This window comes from Loxodonta africana, chromosome 11, assembly GCF_030014295.1.
Source record: "Loxodonta africana isolate mLoxAfr1 chromosome 11, mLoxAfr1.hap2, whole genome shotgun sequence".
Classification (NCBI taxonomy): domain Eukaryota; kingdom Metazoa; phylum Chordata; class Mammalia; order Proboscidea; family Elephantidae; genus Loxodonta; species Loxodonta africana.
The window spans coordinates 17,700,678-17,719,255 of NC_087352.1; the positions used below are offsets into that span (position 1 = coordinate 17,700,678).

The 18,578-nt window shown below is 49.5% G+C and overlaps 1 protein-coding gene across 1 annotated transcript in view; it reads left to right on the top strand.

Annotated features, from left to right (window-relative positions):
• Positions 1-17,377, top strand: part of LOC104845557 (sialic acid-binding Ig-like lectin 11) — a 124,462-nt gene extending 107,085 nt beyond the window's left edge. Inside the window, exons 5-10 of the mRNA XM_064293165.1 lie at positions 12,704-12,967; positions 13,209-13,256; positions 13,372-13,629; positions 13,715-14,123; positions 15,192-15,273; positions 17,192-17,377. Coding sequence (XP_064149235.1) covers positions 12,704-12,967; positions 13,209-13,256; positions 13,372-13,629; positions 13,715-14,123; positions 15,192-15,273; positions 17,192-17,377 — 1,247 coding nt within the window. The remainder of the gene's footprint in view (positions 1-12,703; positions 12,968-13,208; positions 13,257-13,371; positions 13,630-13,714; positions 14,124-15,191; positions 15,274-17,191) is intronic.
• The last annotated feature ends 1,201 nt before the right edge of the window (positions 17,378-18,578 follow it).

Consider the following 18,578-nt stretch of genomic DNA (forward strand, 5'->3'; position numbering starts at 1 on the left):
AAAAGATTGAAGTTGTGAAGGACTTCATTTTACTTGGATCCACAATCAACAGCCATGGAAGCAGCAGTCAAGGAATCAAAAGACACATTGCATTGGGTAAATCTGCTGCAAAGACCTCTTTGAACTGTTGAAGAGCAAAGATGTCACCTTGAAGACTAAGGTGAGCCTGACCCAAGCCATGGTATTTTCAATCGCATCATATGCATGTGAAAGCTGGACAATGAATAAGGAAGACCGAAGAAGAGTTGACGCCTTTGAATCGTGGTGTTGGCTAGGAATATTGAATATACCACGGACTGCCAAAAGAACGAACAAATCTGTATTAGAAGAAGTACAACCAGAATGCTCCTTAGAAGCAAGGATGGCGAGACTGAGTCTTACATACTTTGGACATGTTGTCAGGCGGGATCAGTCCCTGGAGAAGGACATCATGCTCGGCAGAGTACAGGGTCAGCGGAAAAGAGGAAGACCCTGGATGAGGTGGATTGACACAGTGGCTGCAACAATGAGCTCAAGCATAACAACGATTGTGGGAATGGCTCAGGACCCGGCAGTGTTTCATTCTGTTGTGCATAGGGTCGTTATGAGTTGGAACCAACTCGAGGGCACCTAATGACAACAACAGGGAGCTGGCGCTCCTCCGTGCAGCTCTCTCTCCTCTCTTTCTAGCTCTGGAACTCCAGGGAAATGTCTTACATCTGGAAAGTCCAGAAAGGCCAGTTCCTGCGGCTGCTCTGTGCAGCTGACAGCCAGACCCAGGCCACGCTGAGCTGGATCCTGGATGACAGCATGCTCTCCTGGTCCCCTCCTTCAGGGTCTAGAACCCTGGAGCTGGAACTGCCTCTACTGGAGCCCAAGGATGCGGGGCATTACACCTGCTGAGCAGAGAACAGGCTGGGCTCCCTGAATGCCACTCTGTGTCTCTCTGTGCAGAGTGAGCACCAAGGGACTTCACAGTCATCCCCCTCCCCCAGTGACCTCCAGCTCACCTGCTGAGCAAACAGTCCCCTGTGGCTAAGTGGAGACCCTGCCTCTGGGCTTAGATGCCCGTGGGATCCAAAACCTCTGTCCACCTGCTGGACATCAAGGCATGGTGGGGTGAGGCCTGGGTGCGTGTGGTCCCCATGCAGTGATGCAGGAGGGATCTGGAGAACAAATGTCCTGTCCTATTGCGAGCAGGAAGGACCTAGGGATGTGGTGTGGGAGGTGACTCAGTCTTCCTCCCGCTCTCCCGCAGGGACACCAGGGCCCATGGCAGCTGCATTCAAGTCCCTGCTCCTCTGCCTCTTCCTCACCTTCTCCATGTGAGCACCACCCCAGGAGGAAAGGAGATGTGGAGAGGGAAGGGGCCAGGTAGCTGAACCCCAGAACCTCAGTTCTGGAGAGACCCCAGTGGGTCAAAGGTACCTGTGGCCTGGTAGGAGGATGAATTGGTGGTGAGAATTTCCCACGTCACCCACCTGACTCAAATGTCCAGGATGGAAAGTCCCAGCTCTCATCAGGATGTCTCTGGGGGAGTCTTGCCCTGTCCCACCTCAGCCACCTTCTAGCCCCTTGAAAGGGAACAGAAGGTCCGTCTACCCACTGCCCTGATCTGGCCAGCTGAGAGGCTCTCTGCTCTCTTCACTCAGCGTGAGATCCCACAGGAAGACAGCCAGTAGTGGGCGTGGAGGACCCAGGCACCGAGGATGCAGACACATTCACGGGTTAGTCTCTCAGGTGAGTGACACAAGCGCCTTACCTCCCATTGTCCCACCTGGACACCTTCCCCAGGAAGGCCCCCATGATTGCATAGTCAACATTGAGCTGCTCATCTTCTTCCCCAACCCACTGCTCCTGCTGGGTCCCAGCTCACTAATGACTCGTTCGACTCCAGTCTCTCAAGATACAAACCAGGGTGTCATTCTCCACTCTGTCTTTCCTCCCCTCTCCCAGACCCAGTGAATCACTCATATTGCCTGTCCTTCCTCCTCAGCATAGCTCATGTCCATCCTGACTCTGGTCATTCCTGCAGCTCCTAACTCTAACCCTACATCCCGTCTCCCTCCATACTATGATTCCAGGTGCAGTTATCGTTCAGTTCCTGCAAAGTGTGAACACTGACGTTATCTCTCCTTGGCTGAAGAGTGAGGAGCAAATGCCACATCCTGGATTTCAAGGCCTCACATGACCTGCCCCTGCTGGACCTCGCAGCCAGATCCTTACCTCCCCCTGCATCACCAGTGTCTCACCACACCCAACCCGGCCAAGCCCTCTTGTGTCTCTACGACTTTGCACTGGCAGTTCCTTCTCCTGAGATGCCCTTCCTTCCCCATTTCTGCCTTTGTCTTGTTTATCCTTCAGATTCAGTCTTCAATGTCAACCAGTTGTTTGTGTGTGTTTTTGTATGTGTGTATACATTCATATGTATGTATGCGTGCATGTATATGTATACGTATGTGGGTACGTATGTGTGCCTGTGTGTATATGTATGAGTGTATACGGATGTATGTATATATATATGCATATGTGTATGTATTTGTATATGCATATACTTGTGCATATGTATGCATGTATACGTGTGTGCATGTATGCTTGTATTTTCGCATGTTTATTTGCATGCATGTATGTGTATATGTAGGTATGCATTATATATGTGTATGTATGCATGTATATTTGTGTGAGTGTATGTGCATGCATGAATATGTATGTACAAATGTGTATTATGTGTGTTTATATGTGTGTGCATGTGTGTGTAACATTCCAGGTATGATTTTGATCAAAGGAGTGAAGTAATTTATTCTTAGACACCTTCAGCAAGTATTATTGAACACCTACTATGTGTGGACACTGTCCTAGGTGCCAGGATCGCACTGTGGACACAACTTCAGAAACCTCTGTCATCTAGTAGCTGTCATTCTGGAGACAGGGACAGAGATAAAAAGCAATAAATAATAAACAAAACTAGAGCTCGGTAGTTAATGACATGTTTGGAGAATAACAGTGCAGGGACAGGGGTGGAAGGCATATGGGGGGAGGAGGGTTCCACGTTCCATAGCACAGGGCTGAGGGAGGAGAGGAAGATGGCTCTGTGTGCCTAAGAGCAAAGAGTCACAGGAAGAGAGCAAAGAGGAACAGTGGGTACAATCGCTCTGAGGAGAAGCTCCTGGCCTGCTGTGTAAATAAGCAGGGCAACATTTGAAGCAGGGAGGCAGAGGGTCGTGGGGCGGCTGGGAGGATGGTGCAGGCCGTGAGAGGCCTTGATGGCCAAAGCAACAATCCAGCAGCCTTTGAGGAAATGTGATTGGACTTTCATTTTAACAGGATCCCCGTGGCTGCTCTGCTAAGAACAGGCCAGAGTGGGACAGTGGCAGTCACAGAGACTGGAAAGGGGCTATAGACCCAAAATGGAGGCGGCTCAAACCAAAGAGGCAAGGTTGGTGGTAGGATATATATTTGGATATAATTTGAAGATCAAGCTAACAGGATTTTCTAATGAATGTGGAGATTAAGGAAAGATAAGTGCACAAAGATGATGCCAAAATTTGCCCCTGGGCATGACTTCACACAAAATGGCAGAGTAGGAAGCTCTAAGAGCCCTGGTGGCACAGTGGTTAAGTGCTTGGCTGCTAACTGAAAGGTCAGTGGTTTGAATTGTTCAGTAAATGCCTGCTGCGGGTCAGACAGGTTCCCCCTCCTAGAGCTCACCTCCTAGTTGGGGAGGACGAAGCATAAACCAGATTCCCAGCCCCTCACAAGGAGGCCTCCTGCCTTTGCTGAAGGGCCATGGCTCTGGGGTGGGCATCCTGGGGGTGGGTGGGAGGGGTCTGAATCCCTACCACCTGCCAGTTGTGTGATTCTGGGCCATTTGCTTAGCCTCTCAGTGCCTCAGTTTCCCCTGCTATAAAATGGGAACAATATCAGCACTTACCTCATAGGGCTCTTATGAGCCTATCAAGGATTTAATTGTGTCCCCCAAAAATAACTCTCAACTTGGCTAGGTCATGATTCCCAGTATTGTATGACTGTCTACCATTTTGTCATCTGATGTGATTTCCCTATGTGTTGTAAATCCTGTCACAATGATGTAATAAGATGGATTAGTGGCAGTTGTATTGATGAGATCTACAGGTTAGATGGTGTCTTAAGCCAATCTCTTTTGAGATATAAAAAAGAGATGCAAGAAGAGAGACATGGGGACCTCATACCACCAAGAAAGCAATGCCAGGAGCAGAGCGCATCCTTTGGACCTAAGTTTCCTGCACTGAGATGCTCCCAGACCAATAGAAGACTGATGACAAGGACCTTCCTCCAGAGCAGACAGAGAAAGAAAGCCTTCCCCTGGAGCTGGTACCCTGAATTTGGACTTCTAGCCTACTGAACTGTGAGAGAATAAGCTTCTCCTTGTTAAAGCCATCCACTTGTGGTATTTCTGTTATAGCAGCACTAGATGACTAAGACAGAGCCTTAAATGACTTAACATTTAAAGCACTTAGAAAGGGGGCCTAGCATATGTTTGTTCAATCAATTGTTAAAACCTTCCACTTGTGGACTGCAGGTCTAACTGCCTCCACGAACTACTACTTAATACCGCCTTTGCCATGAGACCAGAAAAATGGGATGGTGCCATCCTATGATTTCTGAACCCAATAGATGGCTCCTGATCAAAGGGAAGAAAAATGAGGAACAGAATTTAAAATTCTTATGGAAACCAGGCTTGCTGGCCCTGTTGTGACAGGGGAACTGCCAAGTCTATTGCCCTGAGATAATCTTGAACTGAAACTATACCATAAAGTCACCTTTGAACCAAACAACAGTTTAACTCTACTAGCAAAGAATGTCTGCCCTGAGCAATGCACTCTTTTAAAGAATTATCTATATGAGATCAAACTGACAACAGTAACTCAGAAACACAGAGCAGAAGTTTAGAGGACACAGAGTCTGATTCAATGGTGGTAAACAACATGGGCAGAGGTAGTGAGACTGGTGACACACTACAAAGAATGTAACTGTCTTAGTTATCTAGTGCTGCTGTAACAGAAATATCACAAGTGGATGGCTTTAAAAAACAGAAATTTATTCCTTCACAGTGTAAGAGGCTAGAAGTCTGAATTCAGGGCGTCAGCTCCTGGGGAAGGCTTTCTTTGTCGGTTCTGGGCGAAGGTCTTTGTCATCAATCTCCCCCTGGTCTAGGAGCTTCTCAGCCCAGGGACCCTGAGTTCAAAGGACATGCTCTGCTCCTGGCACTTCTTTCTTAGTGACACGAGATCCCCCTTCCTCTCTGCTCCCTTCTCTCTCCTTTAATCTCTTGTAAGATAAAAGGTGATACAGGCTACACCCCAGGGAATCTCCCCTTACACTGGATCAGGGCCATGACCTGAGTAAGGGTGTTTCGTTCCACCCTAATCCTCTTTAACATAACCTAATCTTGCCTCATTAACCACACGCAGAGATTAGGACTTACAATACATAGGAAAATCACATCAGATCACAAAACGGTGAACAACCACACAATACTGGGAAGTTGACACATATTTTGAGGGGACACAGTTCAATCCATAACAGTAACCAATGTAATTGAACTGTACATGTAGAAAATGTTGAATGGGTGTATATTTTCACCAAAAAAAAGAAAGAAAGAAATTCTCATTCTGCAGAAGAGAATGCTGAGGACCAAAGTCTGGGGAGTGAATACACAAGACCAACTTTTTTTTTTTTTTTAACTCCCTGGGAGGAGAACTCGGAGCTGAGTCCAGGGATTCTGATGCCCAGTCCTGGCCCTTTTTCTCCCCACACTGCCCAAGGTAGGAGTGAACCCAGCTTCCTTCATACCACTGGGGGCTGCCAGACCCCAGGGCGAAGTCCTCTATCAGAGCTGGGGTCTCAACCAGACACAGGCCAGGGCCAGAGTGGACCCTGTCTCTGGGCTAGTGGAATAGACAGTTGTTATTGTAGTTTGCTCCCATGAAGTCGTTCCCCAACTCCTGGCCACCCCATGCAGAACAGAACGAAATGCTGCCTGGCCCTGTACCATCCCCATGATTGGTTACAGATCAGACCGTTGTGATCCACAGGGCTTTGTCTTAGGCTAGGGTCTCTAGAGAAGCAAAACCAGTAAAGCATATAAATATATACATAGAGAGAGAGATTTATATTAATGAAATGGCTCACGTAGTTGTGGGGGCTGGAACATCCCAAGTCCATGGGTCAGGATAGAGGCTTCTCTTGATGCACATAGCCACAGGGTTGGCAAACCCAAGACCAGCAGGTCAGAGAGCAGGACTCTTCCTCACAGACTGTGAAGATCTGAGGATTGATGAATTCCAAAGATCATCAGGCAAGACCTCAGGTAAGCTGCTAGCTCAAGTCCCAAGAACCAGAGGTCAGATGAACAGGAACCAGCTGCAGGATCCAGAACAAGCAAAAACCCACAAGCTTTGCCAGAATATCTACTTATACTCAATGCAGGCCACACACCCAAGGAAACTCCCTTTCAACTGATTATCTACTCACAGCAGATCCCATCATGGAGGTGATCACATAATATCAAATCTCATCATGGAAATGATCAGCCAAGTTGACATACAACCTTAACCATCACAGTTTTCATTGACTGATTTTTGGAAGTAGATTGCCAGGCCTTTCTTCCTAGTCTCTCTTGGTCTGGAAGTTCCACTGAAGCCTGTTCAGCATCACAGCAACATGCAAGCCTACCTGAGTGACAGGTGGTGGTTGCACGTGAGATGTATTGGTGGGAATTGAACCCAGGTCTCTGGCATGGATGGTGAGAATTCTACCAATGAACCACCATTGTCTCATGGTATAGACAGACAAGTAAGTATACCAGCTGAATCTAACAGACTTCACGTAGATTGCAATAAGAGCTTAGAGGTGAAGTAAAGTGAGCTGGCCCATAGTGTTTACGGAGCTCCACTGCCCTCCCAGTTCGGCATTGTGAAGAATCATGACATGAGGAATAGAACAAAAATAAAAAGCACTCGGTAAACAAACAAACAAGCAAACTCTCTAACCAGTGTGAGGTCTCAGGCAGCATTTAAACTCCCTGGACTCCAGTGTGTTCATCAGGAGGAAGAAGCACTGAACTAGGATCTAGTACAAATTGAGGGCCTATGGCGCAATGGTTAAGCTCTTGGCTGCTAACTGAACGGTCTGTGGTTTGAACCTACCAGCCGTTTCATGGGAGAAAGACCTGGCGATCTGCTCCCGTACAGATTACAGCCTAGAAAACCCTATGGGGCAGTTCTACTCTGTCATATAAGGCCGCTATGAGGCAGAATTGACTAGACAGAAAACGACAACAAGACTCCTTCCGTTTTCTGTAATTCTCTGCTCTCCCTCCTCATGGAGATTAGAATCAAAGCCAAAGTTAAATATTAAAATACCCAAAAGGATTTGTTAAGCACTAGGAAGAAAACCTGGCAATTTCCTTCTAAACTCTGTCAGATGTTGCTACAGAAGTATTTACTTGTGATTAGCATTTCCCATCAGGAGTCCCTAGGTGGTTAAGCATGGGGCTACTAGCTGAAAGGGTACAGGTTCACACACACCCAGAAGTGCCTGGGAAGAAAGGCCTGGCAATCTGTGTCCGGAAGGTTATAACCATTCAAAGCCCTACGGAGCACAGGTCTACTCTATACATGCGAGATCACCATGAGTAGGAATCAAGTCAATGGCAATGGGAACATTTGCAATCCATGGACTTTGAGTAAAGGAGATGTCCCTTGATAATGTTGGTGGGCCTCACCCAATCAGTGCAAGGCCTACAAGCCAAAAATTGAGGTTTTCTAAAGAATTGTGCCTCAAGATTGTAACATAGAAATCCTGCCAGAGCTTCTAGCCCACCACCTCCCTATGGATTTCTGCCTCAAGTATGCTGGAGTTTCCAGCTAGCCATCTGACCTATGGGTTTTGGATTTGCCAGTCCCCACAACTGGGTGAGCCAATTCCTTAAAATAAATCCCTCTCTATCTCTACATTTTTATCTTCTTTTTGCTTTATTTCTCTGGAGAATTGTGACTAATACAGAAGGTCAATTTTTTGTTGTTGTTAGTTGCTGTCAAGTTGGTTCCAACTCATCGCAACCTTATATATAACAGAATGAAATGTTGCCCCATCCTGTGCCATCTTCACGGTTGGTATGTTTGAGTCCATTGTTGCCGCTCTTGTGTCAGTCCATGTCATTGAGGGTTTCCCTTGTTTTCACTGATCTTCTACTTTACAGGCTTCCAGAAGAACGAACAAGGCAATCTTGGAAGAAGTAAAGCCAGAATGCTTCTTAGAAGCGAGGATGGTGAGACTTTGTGTTGCTTACTTTGGACTTGTTATCAGGAGGGACCAATCCCTGGAGAAGGACATCATGCTTGGTGAAATGGAGGTCAACAGAAAAGAGGAAGACCTCTAACAAGATGATTAGACACAGTGGCTGCAACAATGGGCTCAAACACAGAGAAGATGGTGAGAATGGCACAGGAGAAGGCAAGGTTTCCTTCTGTCACACATAAGCTCACCATGAGTCAGAGGGTGGCTCTACAGCACCTAACAACTACTCACCAAACATGAGGTCCTTTTCTAGCGATTGGTCTTTCCTGATGACATGTCCAAAGTAAGCAAGTCTAAGTCTCACCATCCTTGCTTCTAAGGGTTCTGGTTGTATCCCTTCTGAGACTGATTTGTTTGTTCTTTGGGCAGTCCATAGTATAGTCAATATTCTTATGGGCTTGTTTTCAGTTAAGCAGAAATTGAAAAGATTACTCAAATCAAGAAAAAGCCACCGAGTTAGGGAGAGAGGACTCACAGTGCAGCTCCTGACCCACTTCCTGGGCTGCTGTCCTGGGAGTACAGGCCTACAGGTGGATGACATGGCAGCTATGGGGTGGAGAGCAGCTGAGGGAGGCAGGGACCTTGGGCTGACAGGTCACAGGTGGGCCATGCTCTGCTCATGTGGTGTGGTGTCCTGAGGTAAAATCTGCACCATTTAGTTCTAAGTAACAAAAATCACCTCATCTTTGGGGGACACGTGCATGGGAAGGGAAACTTGGTTATTTGGTTAAAAATGAGAAGGAACTGATGCTTTCTTTGTGAGTTTTGAGTTATTTTCATGCTATTTCCTTTCATGATTTTGTGATAAAATCAGCAATCTTCCTCCTCAGTAACTCCCTGACACAGACAAGAGCTGGGTCCATTGAGTGCAGGGGCCCCACAGAGAATGCTGAGCACTGGTCTGTGGTGTCAACAGATCCAGGCAGGGAGGCAATGTTTTCCTCTAAGTTAGGGAGAGAGTGACTCTGTGCACTGCAGACTGCGGAGGGAAATGGACTGTGTCTGGGTCTCTGGGTGGCGCAAACAGTTGAGTGCTAATCTCCTCACCAAAAGGTTGGTGGTTCATGTCCACCCAGAGATGCCTTGGAATAAAGGCCTGGCAATCTGCTTCCAAAAGATCAAAGCCATTGAAACTTCCATGAATGTAGAAGAATTCTCATCAAAAGGGGGGAAAAGCAGAACAGAATTTCAAATTCTCATGGACTCCAGACTTTCTGAAGCCACGGAGGCTAGATGAACCTCTGAAACCATGGTCCTGAGATAATCTTTAAACCTTAAACCAAAAAATATCCCCCGAAGTCTTCTTAAAATCAAAGAATAAAACCCAAACGAAACTAGTTGCTGTCGAGTCAATTCCAACTCAGAGCAACCCTATAGGACAGAGTAAAACTGCCCCATAGTGTTTCCAAGGAATAGCCGATGGATTCAAACTGCTGACCTTTAGCTCTTAACAACTGTACCACCAGGGCTTCAAAAATCAAAGAATAGTTTAGCTTCACTAGTAAAAGATATCTGCCTTGAGCATTATGGTCTTTAAAGAACTGTCTGTATGTAATCAAAGTGACAACAGCAACTCCATAGATAGGAACCTCAGGGGGCAGTGAGTTTACGTTAATGGGGGAGGAACAACTCAGAAAAGGAGGGTGAGAATGGTTACACAACTTGAAGAATGTAATCAGTGTCACTGAATTGCACGTGTGAAAACTGAATTGGTGTATGTTTTGCTGTGTATATTCTCAACTACCACAACAAAATTAAAAAAGAAAAAAAACAAGGATCACATTTCTACTCTGACACACGAGGTCACCAAGAATTGAAGTTGGCTTGACAGCAACTGGTTTTCTTAGGCAGGATATCCCAGGGGTTTAGAGGTTAGCTCCCAGGAGCCGGACAAGGGCTAGTCCTTTCTTTGGAACGTGCAGGATTTGAACACCCAAGTCTGTTGGGTTCACCCTTTTACTGCACATGGGCCAGCCTGAGGGAGTGGGAGAAAGTGAGGCAGAGAAACGAGAACCTGGGGTCACCTGGACCTGGGTTTGAGGCTCCTGGGCCTCTCCCCAGGAAGGCTGGGGAGACCATGGGGCCGTGGGTACAGAGCTCCTGGGAAATGCCAGGCACAAGGGCCCCTCAGTGCTGTCTAGAGAGCTGTGCCCAGGGTGGGCCTCATGGGGAAGGTTCCTGGTCTCTTTTTCATTCATTCATTTGGTATTTATCAAGCTCCTCCTCCATATCAGGCCTTGTTTTGGATTGAATTTTGTGCCTCCCAAAAATATGTGTTGTAAATCCTAACCCTTATAACTGTGGATGGAGCCCTAGAGGCCCAGTGGTTAAGCATCGGCTGCTAACCAGAAGGTTGGCAGTTCGAATCCACCAGCCGCTCCTTGGAAACCCTATGGGACAGTTCTACTCTGTCCTATAGAGTCCCTATGAGTCGGAATCGACTCCAGGCACCCAACAACATGTCTCCTTAATCTCCTCGTGAGTGTGATGATTTCTCAAATGGTCCTTGCAGTTTTTTCCCCCTTTTTTCTTTTCTTTCTATTGTGATAAAATTATATATAACAAAGTATTTGTCATTTCAATTTTTTTTTTAACCGTGGTAAATATATGCATAAGAAAAGATTTGCCAATTCAACGATTTTGACATGTTCTAACGGTAAGGACCTGTCCCTGGAGAAGGACATCTGCTTGGTAAAGTACAGGGTCACTGAAAAAAGAGGAAGGCCCTCAACAAGATGAATTGACACAGTGGCTGCAACAATGTGCTGAAACATAGCGATGTTTGCGAGGACGGTGCACGACCTTAAGTACACCAGAACGAAACACTGCTGGTCCTGCGCCATCCATGGAAGGAGAAGTAGAAGAGGCAGGCGATTCCCCAGGAACCTTGGGCTGCTGAGGTTCCTCTTCTGTGGACAGTCCTTCCCCTCCCTGCCTGGGGCTTCCTGTCGGAGCTCCCTTCCCAGAACGACAGATGGACCCAGAAGCCAGAGGCTGCCAGGTCCAGCTCCTCCGACTGCAGAGAGATGTGCCCACGACTGCTGCTACTGCTGCTGCTGTTGTGGGGGATCAAGTGTGTTGGGGGCTGGGGGTCCCAGGCAGGGGCTGGGGCTCCCATTAATCCTCAGTCTCCCCTAGGGTCCCTGGATCTAGATGACAAATACCAGCTGCAGGTGCAAAAGTCTGTGACGGTGCAGGAGGGCCTGTGTGTCTTCATACCTTGTACCTTCTCCTACCCCCCAGCTGGCTGGGACCACTCTGACCCAGTTCTCGGCTTCTGGTTCAAGGAACAGGCCAATCCCAAGTTGGATCCTTTAGTGGCCACAAACAACCCAAAAAGGCAAGTAAAACCTCAGACTGCAGGCCGATTCCAGCTTGTCGGGAACCCCCAGAATGGCAGCTGCTCCCTGGTGATCAGAAACACACGGAAGAGGGATACGGCCACGTATTTCTTCCAGGTGGAGAGAGGAAATGGTCTGAAATATAGTTTCTTGAAGAACAAGCTGTCCCTGCAAGTGACAGGTACGGACCTGGCTAGAGCCAGGATGGGCTGGGGAGTCACGGCTGGGAGCCCCACGGTCTGGGGCTAGGATCTCTCTCTCTCCCTCTGCCCCAGGCCTGACACAGAAGCCTGATGTCTACATCCCTGACACCCTGGAGATGTGGTGCCTGACGACACTGTTCTGTGTGTTTCCTCGGAATTCTGAGGGCTATCCAGCCCCTAAGTTTTCCTGGTCAGGGGCGGCTGTCTCTCCCCAAAGAGCTGGACCATGAGGCTCCCTCTTCTCAGAGCTCACCCTCGCACTGAGATCCCAGGACAACAACACCAAGCTTACCTGTCAAGTGGACTTGTCCAGGAATAGCGTGAACACAGCGGGGACAATCCGACCCAGTGTAGCTTGTGAGTTTGGGGGCAGGACTCTGGGGGTAGGGACAGGCCAGGTGCACAGGAAGGTGAGAAATCGACATGGGAGCCAGTAGGCTGGAGCTCTAGAGGGTCCATGGGAGGAAAAGCGGGTCCTGGGAAGCTGCCTTCGTCCTGGGAGGTGACTGGGACAACTCCAGTCCTCTGATCACAGCTGTGTCTGTGGTGCTGGCTGTCCCTGGTCCTCCCTGGGGCATCACACTGTCTTTCCTGGGGTGCTCTCTGTGGTTGTGGGGAAACGTTCCTCCCAAAGCCTACTCACAATCTTGCTGCAGATGCCGCAAAAGACATTGTCATCAGCATTTCCAGGGCTAAAGCATCAGGTCCCGCTGTGTGTGTGTGTGACGGAGGAGGGGCGGGGGTGGGACAGTATTTAAGCAGGCACTGAGCCAGTCCATTTTGGGGAACAAAAAGGTGAGCTGGTGCCCCTTCCTGCAGCTCTCTCCCCTCTCTCTCCAGCCCCAGAGCCCCAGGGAAACATCTCACATCTCGAAGTCCAGAAAGGCCAGTTCCTGAGGCTGCTCTGTGCTGCTGACGGCCAGCCCCCAGCCATCCTGAGCTGGGTCCTGGACAACAGGGTGCTCTCCTGGTCCCCCCTCTTGGGCCCCAGAACCCTGGAGCTGGAGCTGCCTCCAGTGGGGCCGGGGGACACAGGGCACTACACCTGTCATGCAGAGAACAGGCTGGGCTCCCAGGAGTTCTCCCTGGACCTCTCTGTGCAGTGTGAGTGTGAGCGGGGTTGGTTTCCAGAAGGGGGGACGGTTTGGGGGCCAGGGCTCTGAGGACAGGGTGTCAGAGCTGGAAGGGATCCTGTCCCCAAGGTGATGGCAGCAGACTTCCTACCTGTCTGGCATGGTTTTTATCTGGGGCTCAGCAATCCCCCCCTCCCCAGGCTCGGGAAGCCTCCCTTTGCCCACAGGAAAGCCTCTGCGCGCCTTGAGCTGGGCCCCCGCCTCCCTTTCAGACCCTCCAGAGAACCTGAGAGTGATGGTGTCCCAAGCAAACAGGACAGGTATGAAGAAGGGACAGAGAACCACATTGTGGGCCTGGGTATCTGGAACACTGGTGTGAAAGAGGGTCCCTGTACCCTCAGTTCCATGTCTATCCTGCCTTTCCCTGCCCCCCAGTCCTAGACAACTTCAGGAATGGCACATCCCTCCCAGTCCTGGAGGGTCAGTCCCTGCGCCTTGTCTGTGTCGCTGACAGCAGCCCCCCAGCCACGCTGAGCTGGGCTTGGAGGAGCCAGCGTCTGAGCCCCTCACAGCCCTCGGACCCTAGGGTCCTGGAACTGCCTCGGGTACAGAAGGATGATGAAGGGGAGGTCATCTGCCAAGCTCAGAACCGGCTGGGCTCCCAGCACACCTCTCTGCGCCTCTCCGTGCTCTGTGAGTGTGCGGGGCCCCTGGGGGCAGGAAGCCCAGGTCCTGGGTGGGAGTGGCCGCCGCTGAGTCCTCCCCTCCCTCCGCACAGACGCCCCCCAGCTGCTCAGCCCTTCCTGCTCCTGGGAGGCCGAGGGTCTGCACTGCAGCTGCTCTGCCCGAGCCCGGCCGGCCCCCTCCCTGCGCTGGCGGGTTGGGGACTGGCTGGTGGAGGGGAACAGCAGCAACGCCTCTGTCACGGTCACCTCCTGCTCCGCCGGGCCCTGGGCCAACAGCTCCCTGAGCATCCGCGGGGGCCTCAGCCCTGGTCTCAGGCTCCACTGCGAGGCTCGGAACGACCATGGCGCCCACAGTGTCACTGTGCTGCTTCTGCTAGGTTGGGGGGTCAGCTCGGGCTGGGGGGGGGGGGAAGGAGTGTCAATTCTAGAACTTGGGGCAGAGGACCTGGGGCTGAAGGGAAAGGGTGCGTTTGGGGTTGAGGGCTGGGGGCTGATGAAAAGGTGAGCTCACATTCTGTGGGAGGAGGGGACTCCAGGGGCCTGGGGCTCAGAGGGAAGTCGTCCTAAATCCTGCTTGTCAGCAAGGAAACCGGAGCGTGGAAGAGAATTTGTTCAGGCAGCCTTCATGGGAGCTGGTCTTGCCGCCTTGCTCTTTTTCTGTTCCTGCCTCATCTTCCCCATGTGAGTGTCCTCCCTTTGGGTGGGAGGGGGTTCAGGCCCTGGAGTCCCTGAGAGTCCTAGATGAAGGAATCTGAATGATCCAGTGACTGCTATGAGAATTGGGTCTTGGGCCAGAGATTCAGAAAGCCAGTTTCCGCAGTCGATTCCAACTGGTGTCGACCCCATGTGAGCCAAACCATTTGTGCCATCCAGGGACCTAGGAACTTGAAACCAAAAACCAAACTAGTTGCCGTTGAGTCCGTTCCAACTCACAGTTGTCATCAAGTTGACTCTAACTCATGGCGACTCCATGTGTGTCAGAGTAGAACCGTGCTCCACACAGTTTTCAATCATTGATTTTCTGGAAGTAGGTGGCCAGGCCTTTCTTTCAAGGCACCTCTGGATGGGTCTGAATAGCCAATTTTTGGTTAGCAGTCAAGCTTTTTACTGTCTGCACTACCAGGGACTCCTAAAACATTAAGCTGCTGGCAGAGATTCATAGAGTCCCTGGGTGGTACAAACGGTTAAATGCTCAGCTACTGAAAGGTTGATGATTCGAATCCACCCAGAGGTGCCTCGGAAGAAAGGCCTGGTGATCTGCTTCTCAAAAAAAATCAGCCATTGAAAACTCTGTGGGGCACAGCTCTACTCTGACACACATGGAGTTGCCATGAGTCAGAACTGACTCCATGGCAGCTGGGAAGAGATTCAGAGCAGGGGTAAATTCCCACTCCTGAGCCCAGCTTTCCAGGAGAGAGCGTGTGTTCTCCTAATAAAATTCATCAGGCTAGACATAGTGCCCACACCACTCCCAGCCTGGGTCAGCCCTTCTAGCCTCTTAAGCAGGGAGCAGTAGTCTTAACCCAAGTCCTGAGCCAGTCGCCTGAAGGTCCTGGGCTCCTCCCTCAGGGTGAAGACCCGAAGGAAGAAGGCAACCAAGACAGCAGCTGGAGGATCGGATGCCCCCTCTGTCTTGGGAACCATTGCATGGGTGAGTGACGAGTCCTCTGTCCATGGAGGTCCCATCTGGTTACTTCTCCCGGATGACCGTCACCAGGCTCCTCTGATGACTTAGGTTATCATCTTGCCCCAATAGGCTTTTTCTCCTGGGTCCCCATCGACCCAGTTGCCCAGTCCAGGAACCCAGGAGTCACTTCCCTGTGCCTTCTGTCTTGTCTCCCAGAGCTGGATGATCACCAAGGCCTGCTGAGCTCCAACTGGGCCCTTCCTGTTCCCACCTCCTCGCTTCTATCTGGACCCCTGGCCCACTTTCTCCCTGCTTCCCCAAGACAAAAAGCCAGAGGGATCTCCCCAGAATAATTACTGTCAACTATAAAGTTCAAGAGTCCCCAAGATCACCATCACTTCTGACACCAACTATAAATTTGGAGAACAGTAGACCACCCCACTTCTGATACCAATTGCAAATTTGAGATAACTACACTGCTACCCTCTCTTCGGACACCAACTGCAAATTTGGGGGGCCCAAGCCACCCTCAGCTCTGACACTAACTGCAAATTTGGGACCCAAGACCACAGTCACTTCTGATACCAGTTCTTCACTGCACACCCTCTTGTCCCTGAGCTTACATGCCTCAGGCTCCTCCGTATTGCCTAGAGAATCAAGCGCAAACTCCTTAATTCCCATCAAGGCCTGATGGGGTCTGACTTTAGAGGTGTCTCACCTTCCCTTCTCCCTGTCTCCCACCCACTATGCCCCCACACTGTGTCCCAACTACAGACATGCCTTGCTGCTCCCAGGCAGCTAGTGACTTTTTGTGACTTTGCATGTGCTAGGAGCCCTGGTGGTGCAATGGTTAAGTGCTCGGCTATTAACCTAAAGGTTGGCAGTTTGAACCCACCCAGCAGCTCTGCAGGAGAAAAGACTTGCCTATCTGTTCCTGCAAAGATTACAGCCTAGGGAACGCTGTGGGACAGTTCTATCATGTGGGGTCGCTAGGAGTTGGAAATGCTTGACAACGGGTTTGGTTTTTTTTGTAATACAATTTCACAACTGCATCCAGATACCTGAACCTGTGAAATACTGAGAGCTCCCCGAAGGTAAGGTCCCACAAAACCAAAACACATGGGGTCCCCATGAGTCAGAAACTAACAACAACAGTACCTCCCCAGTGGGTTTTTGGGAGGATTTTATGAGACTGGCAATTGATCAGCAAGGACCAGGCGTTGTTGTTGTTGGCTGTGGTTGAGCCGATTCTGACTCACAGTGACCCCATGTGAGAGTAAAACTGCCCAGTAGGATTTCCTGGAAACCCTGATGGCATAGTGGTTAAGAGCTACAGCTGCTAACCAAAGGGTCAGCAGTTTGAATCCACCAGATGCTCCTTGGAAACTCTATGGGGCAGCTCTTCTCTGTTCTATAGGGTCGCTATGAGTTGCAATCAACTTGAAAGCAACCGATGCGGGTACAGTAGGGTTTCCTAGGCTGTAATCTTTTCAGAAACAGATTGCTACATCTTTCTCCTTTGGAGGCACTGGGTGAGTTCCAACCACCAACCTTTGGATTAGCAGTTGAGCACTTAACTGTTGTGCCACCAAGGTTCCTTCCACAAAAACTCCAACCCCATTGCCACTGAGTCAATTCAGACTCATAGTGACCCAACAGGGCAGAGCAGAACTGACCCATAGGGTTTCCAAGGAGCGGCTGGTGGATTCAAACTGCTGACTTCTTGTTAGCGGCCGAGCACTTAACTGTTGCACCACCAGGGCTCCTTAGCCAGGCACTATTACTCTTAAATGTTTGTTAGATGAATGAGGGTCTGGCAAATGTTTGTGTAATGAATGAATCAAAAACCAAATGCTTGGTTTCCAGGTTTGCTTGTGGAACCTGCTTCCTTCTCCTGGCCCCCATTACCCTACTTCAATCCCCTTCTCCCCCCTCCACTCAGGGTTACCAGCAGGAGTCCCGGCCAGGCGGCTCCCCAGATTGCCCACCCCCGGATGTGGCCACCCCTACCTCTGGAGAACAGCAGGAACTCCATTACGCCTCCCTCGTCTTCCATGGGCTGAGGCTCCGGGAGCCTCAGGAGGCTACCAGCACCACGGAGTACTCGGAGATCAAGATCCATCAGTGAGGACTCGCTTAGGGCCCAGGGCTTCCCTGGGAAGGGACACTTGAGGGGGATTCCTGAGTCAACGACTCTTCACATGAACAGATATAACTACCGTATGGATGTGGCGCAGTGGTTAAGCACCAGACTGCTAACCGAAAGGTCGGAGGTTCAAACCCACGAGCTGCTCTAGGGAAGAAAGATGTGCAGTCTGGTTCTGTAAAGATTACAGCCTTGGAAACCCTATGGGGCAGTTTTACTCTGTCACATGGGGTCTCCATGATTCAGAATCAACTAGACGGCACCTGACAAGAACATGTGAATTTCACAGTGTGGGGACAGACAGAACTGGGCTCAGCTTTCAGTCCCATCACCAACTAAGAGCAGGAGTTTGAGCAAGTCACCTCACTGCTCAGTTTCCTCCTCTGTCAAATGGGCTTAACAAACCTAAGTCACAGGGTTGTCATGAGGAGTCAGGAAGTAATGAACGTGATGCATCTGTTATGGATGGAATTGTACCCTGCCCCCCGCCCCGCCCCAAATATGTGCTGGAATCCTAACCCCTACACTTGTGGACTGAGCCCTGGTGATGCCAACGGTTAGGGGTTAGGACTTCAATATAACTTTAGGAGACATGATTCAATCTGTAACACTGGGGAACCCAACCTGTGACATACTATCCATTAAATAACATTTGAAACTTAATTTTTAGGAATATTTATCAATGAAATTGTTGTAAAGTTTTAGTGTTCAAAAAAGTGTACTAAAAGTATATGCCATTCAGACAAAGACTTGTACACGAATATTCACGGCAGTACTATTCATAATAGCCAAAAACTGGAAACAATTCAAATGTCTGTCAACTGATGACTGGATAAACAGATGTGGTCTACCCATATAGTGGAATATTATTCAGCCATAGAAAGGAATGAAGTAGTGATATATGCCTCAACATGGATGAACCTTGAAAACATCATGCTATGTGAAAAAAAGCCAGTTTCAAAAGGCTACACATTGTATGATCCCATTTATATAAAATGTCCAGGATAGGAAAATCTATAGAGACAGAAAGTAGATTTATGGTTGCCTAATTTTTTTTAAGCCTGGGAGGAATATGGGCATTGGAGGATAACACCTAATGGGCACAAGTTTTCTTTCTAGGGTGATGAAAATGTTCTAAAATTGATTGTGGTGATTGTTGCAGAACTCTGTGGACATACTAAAA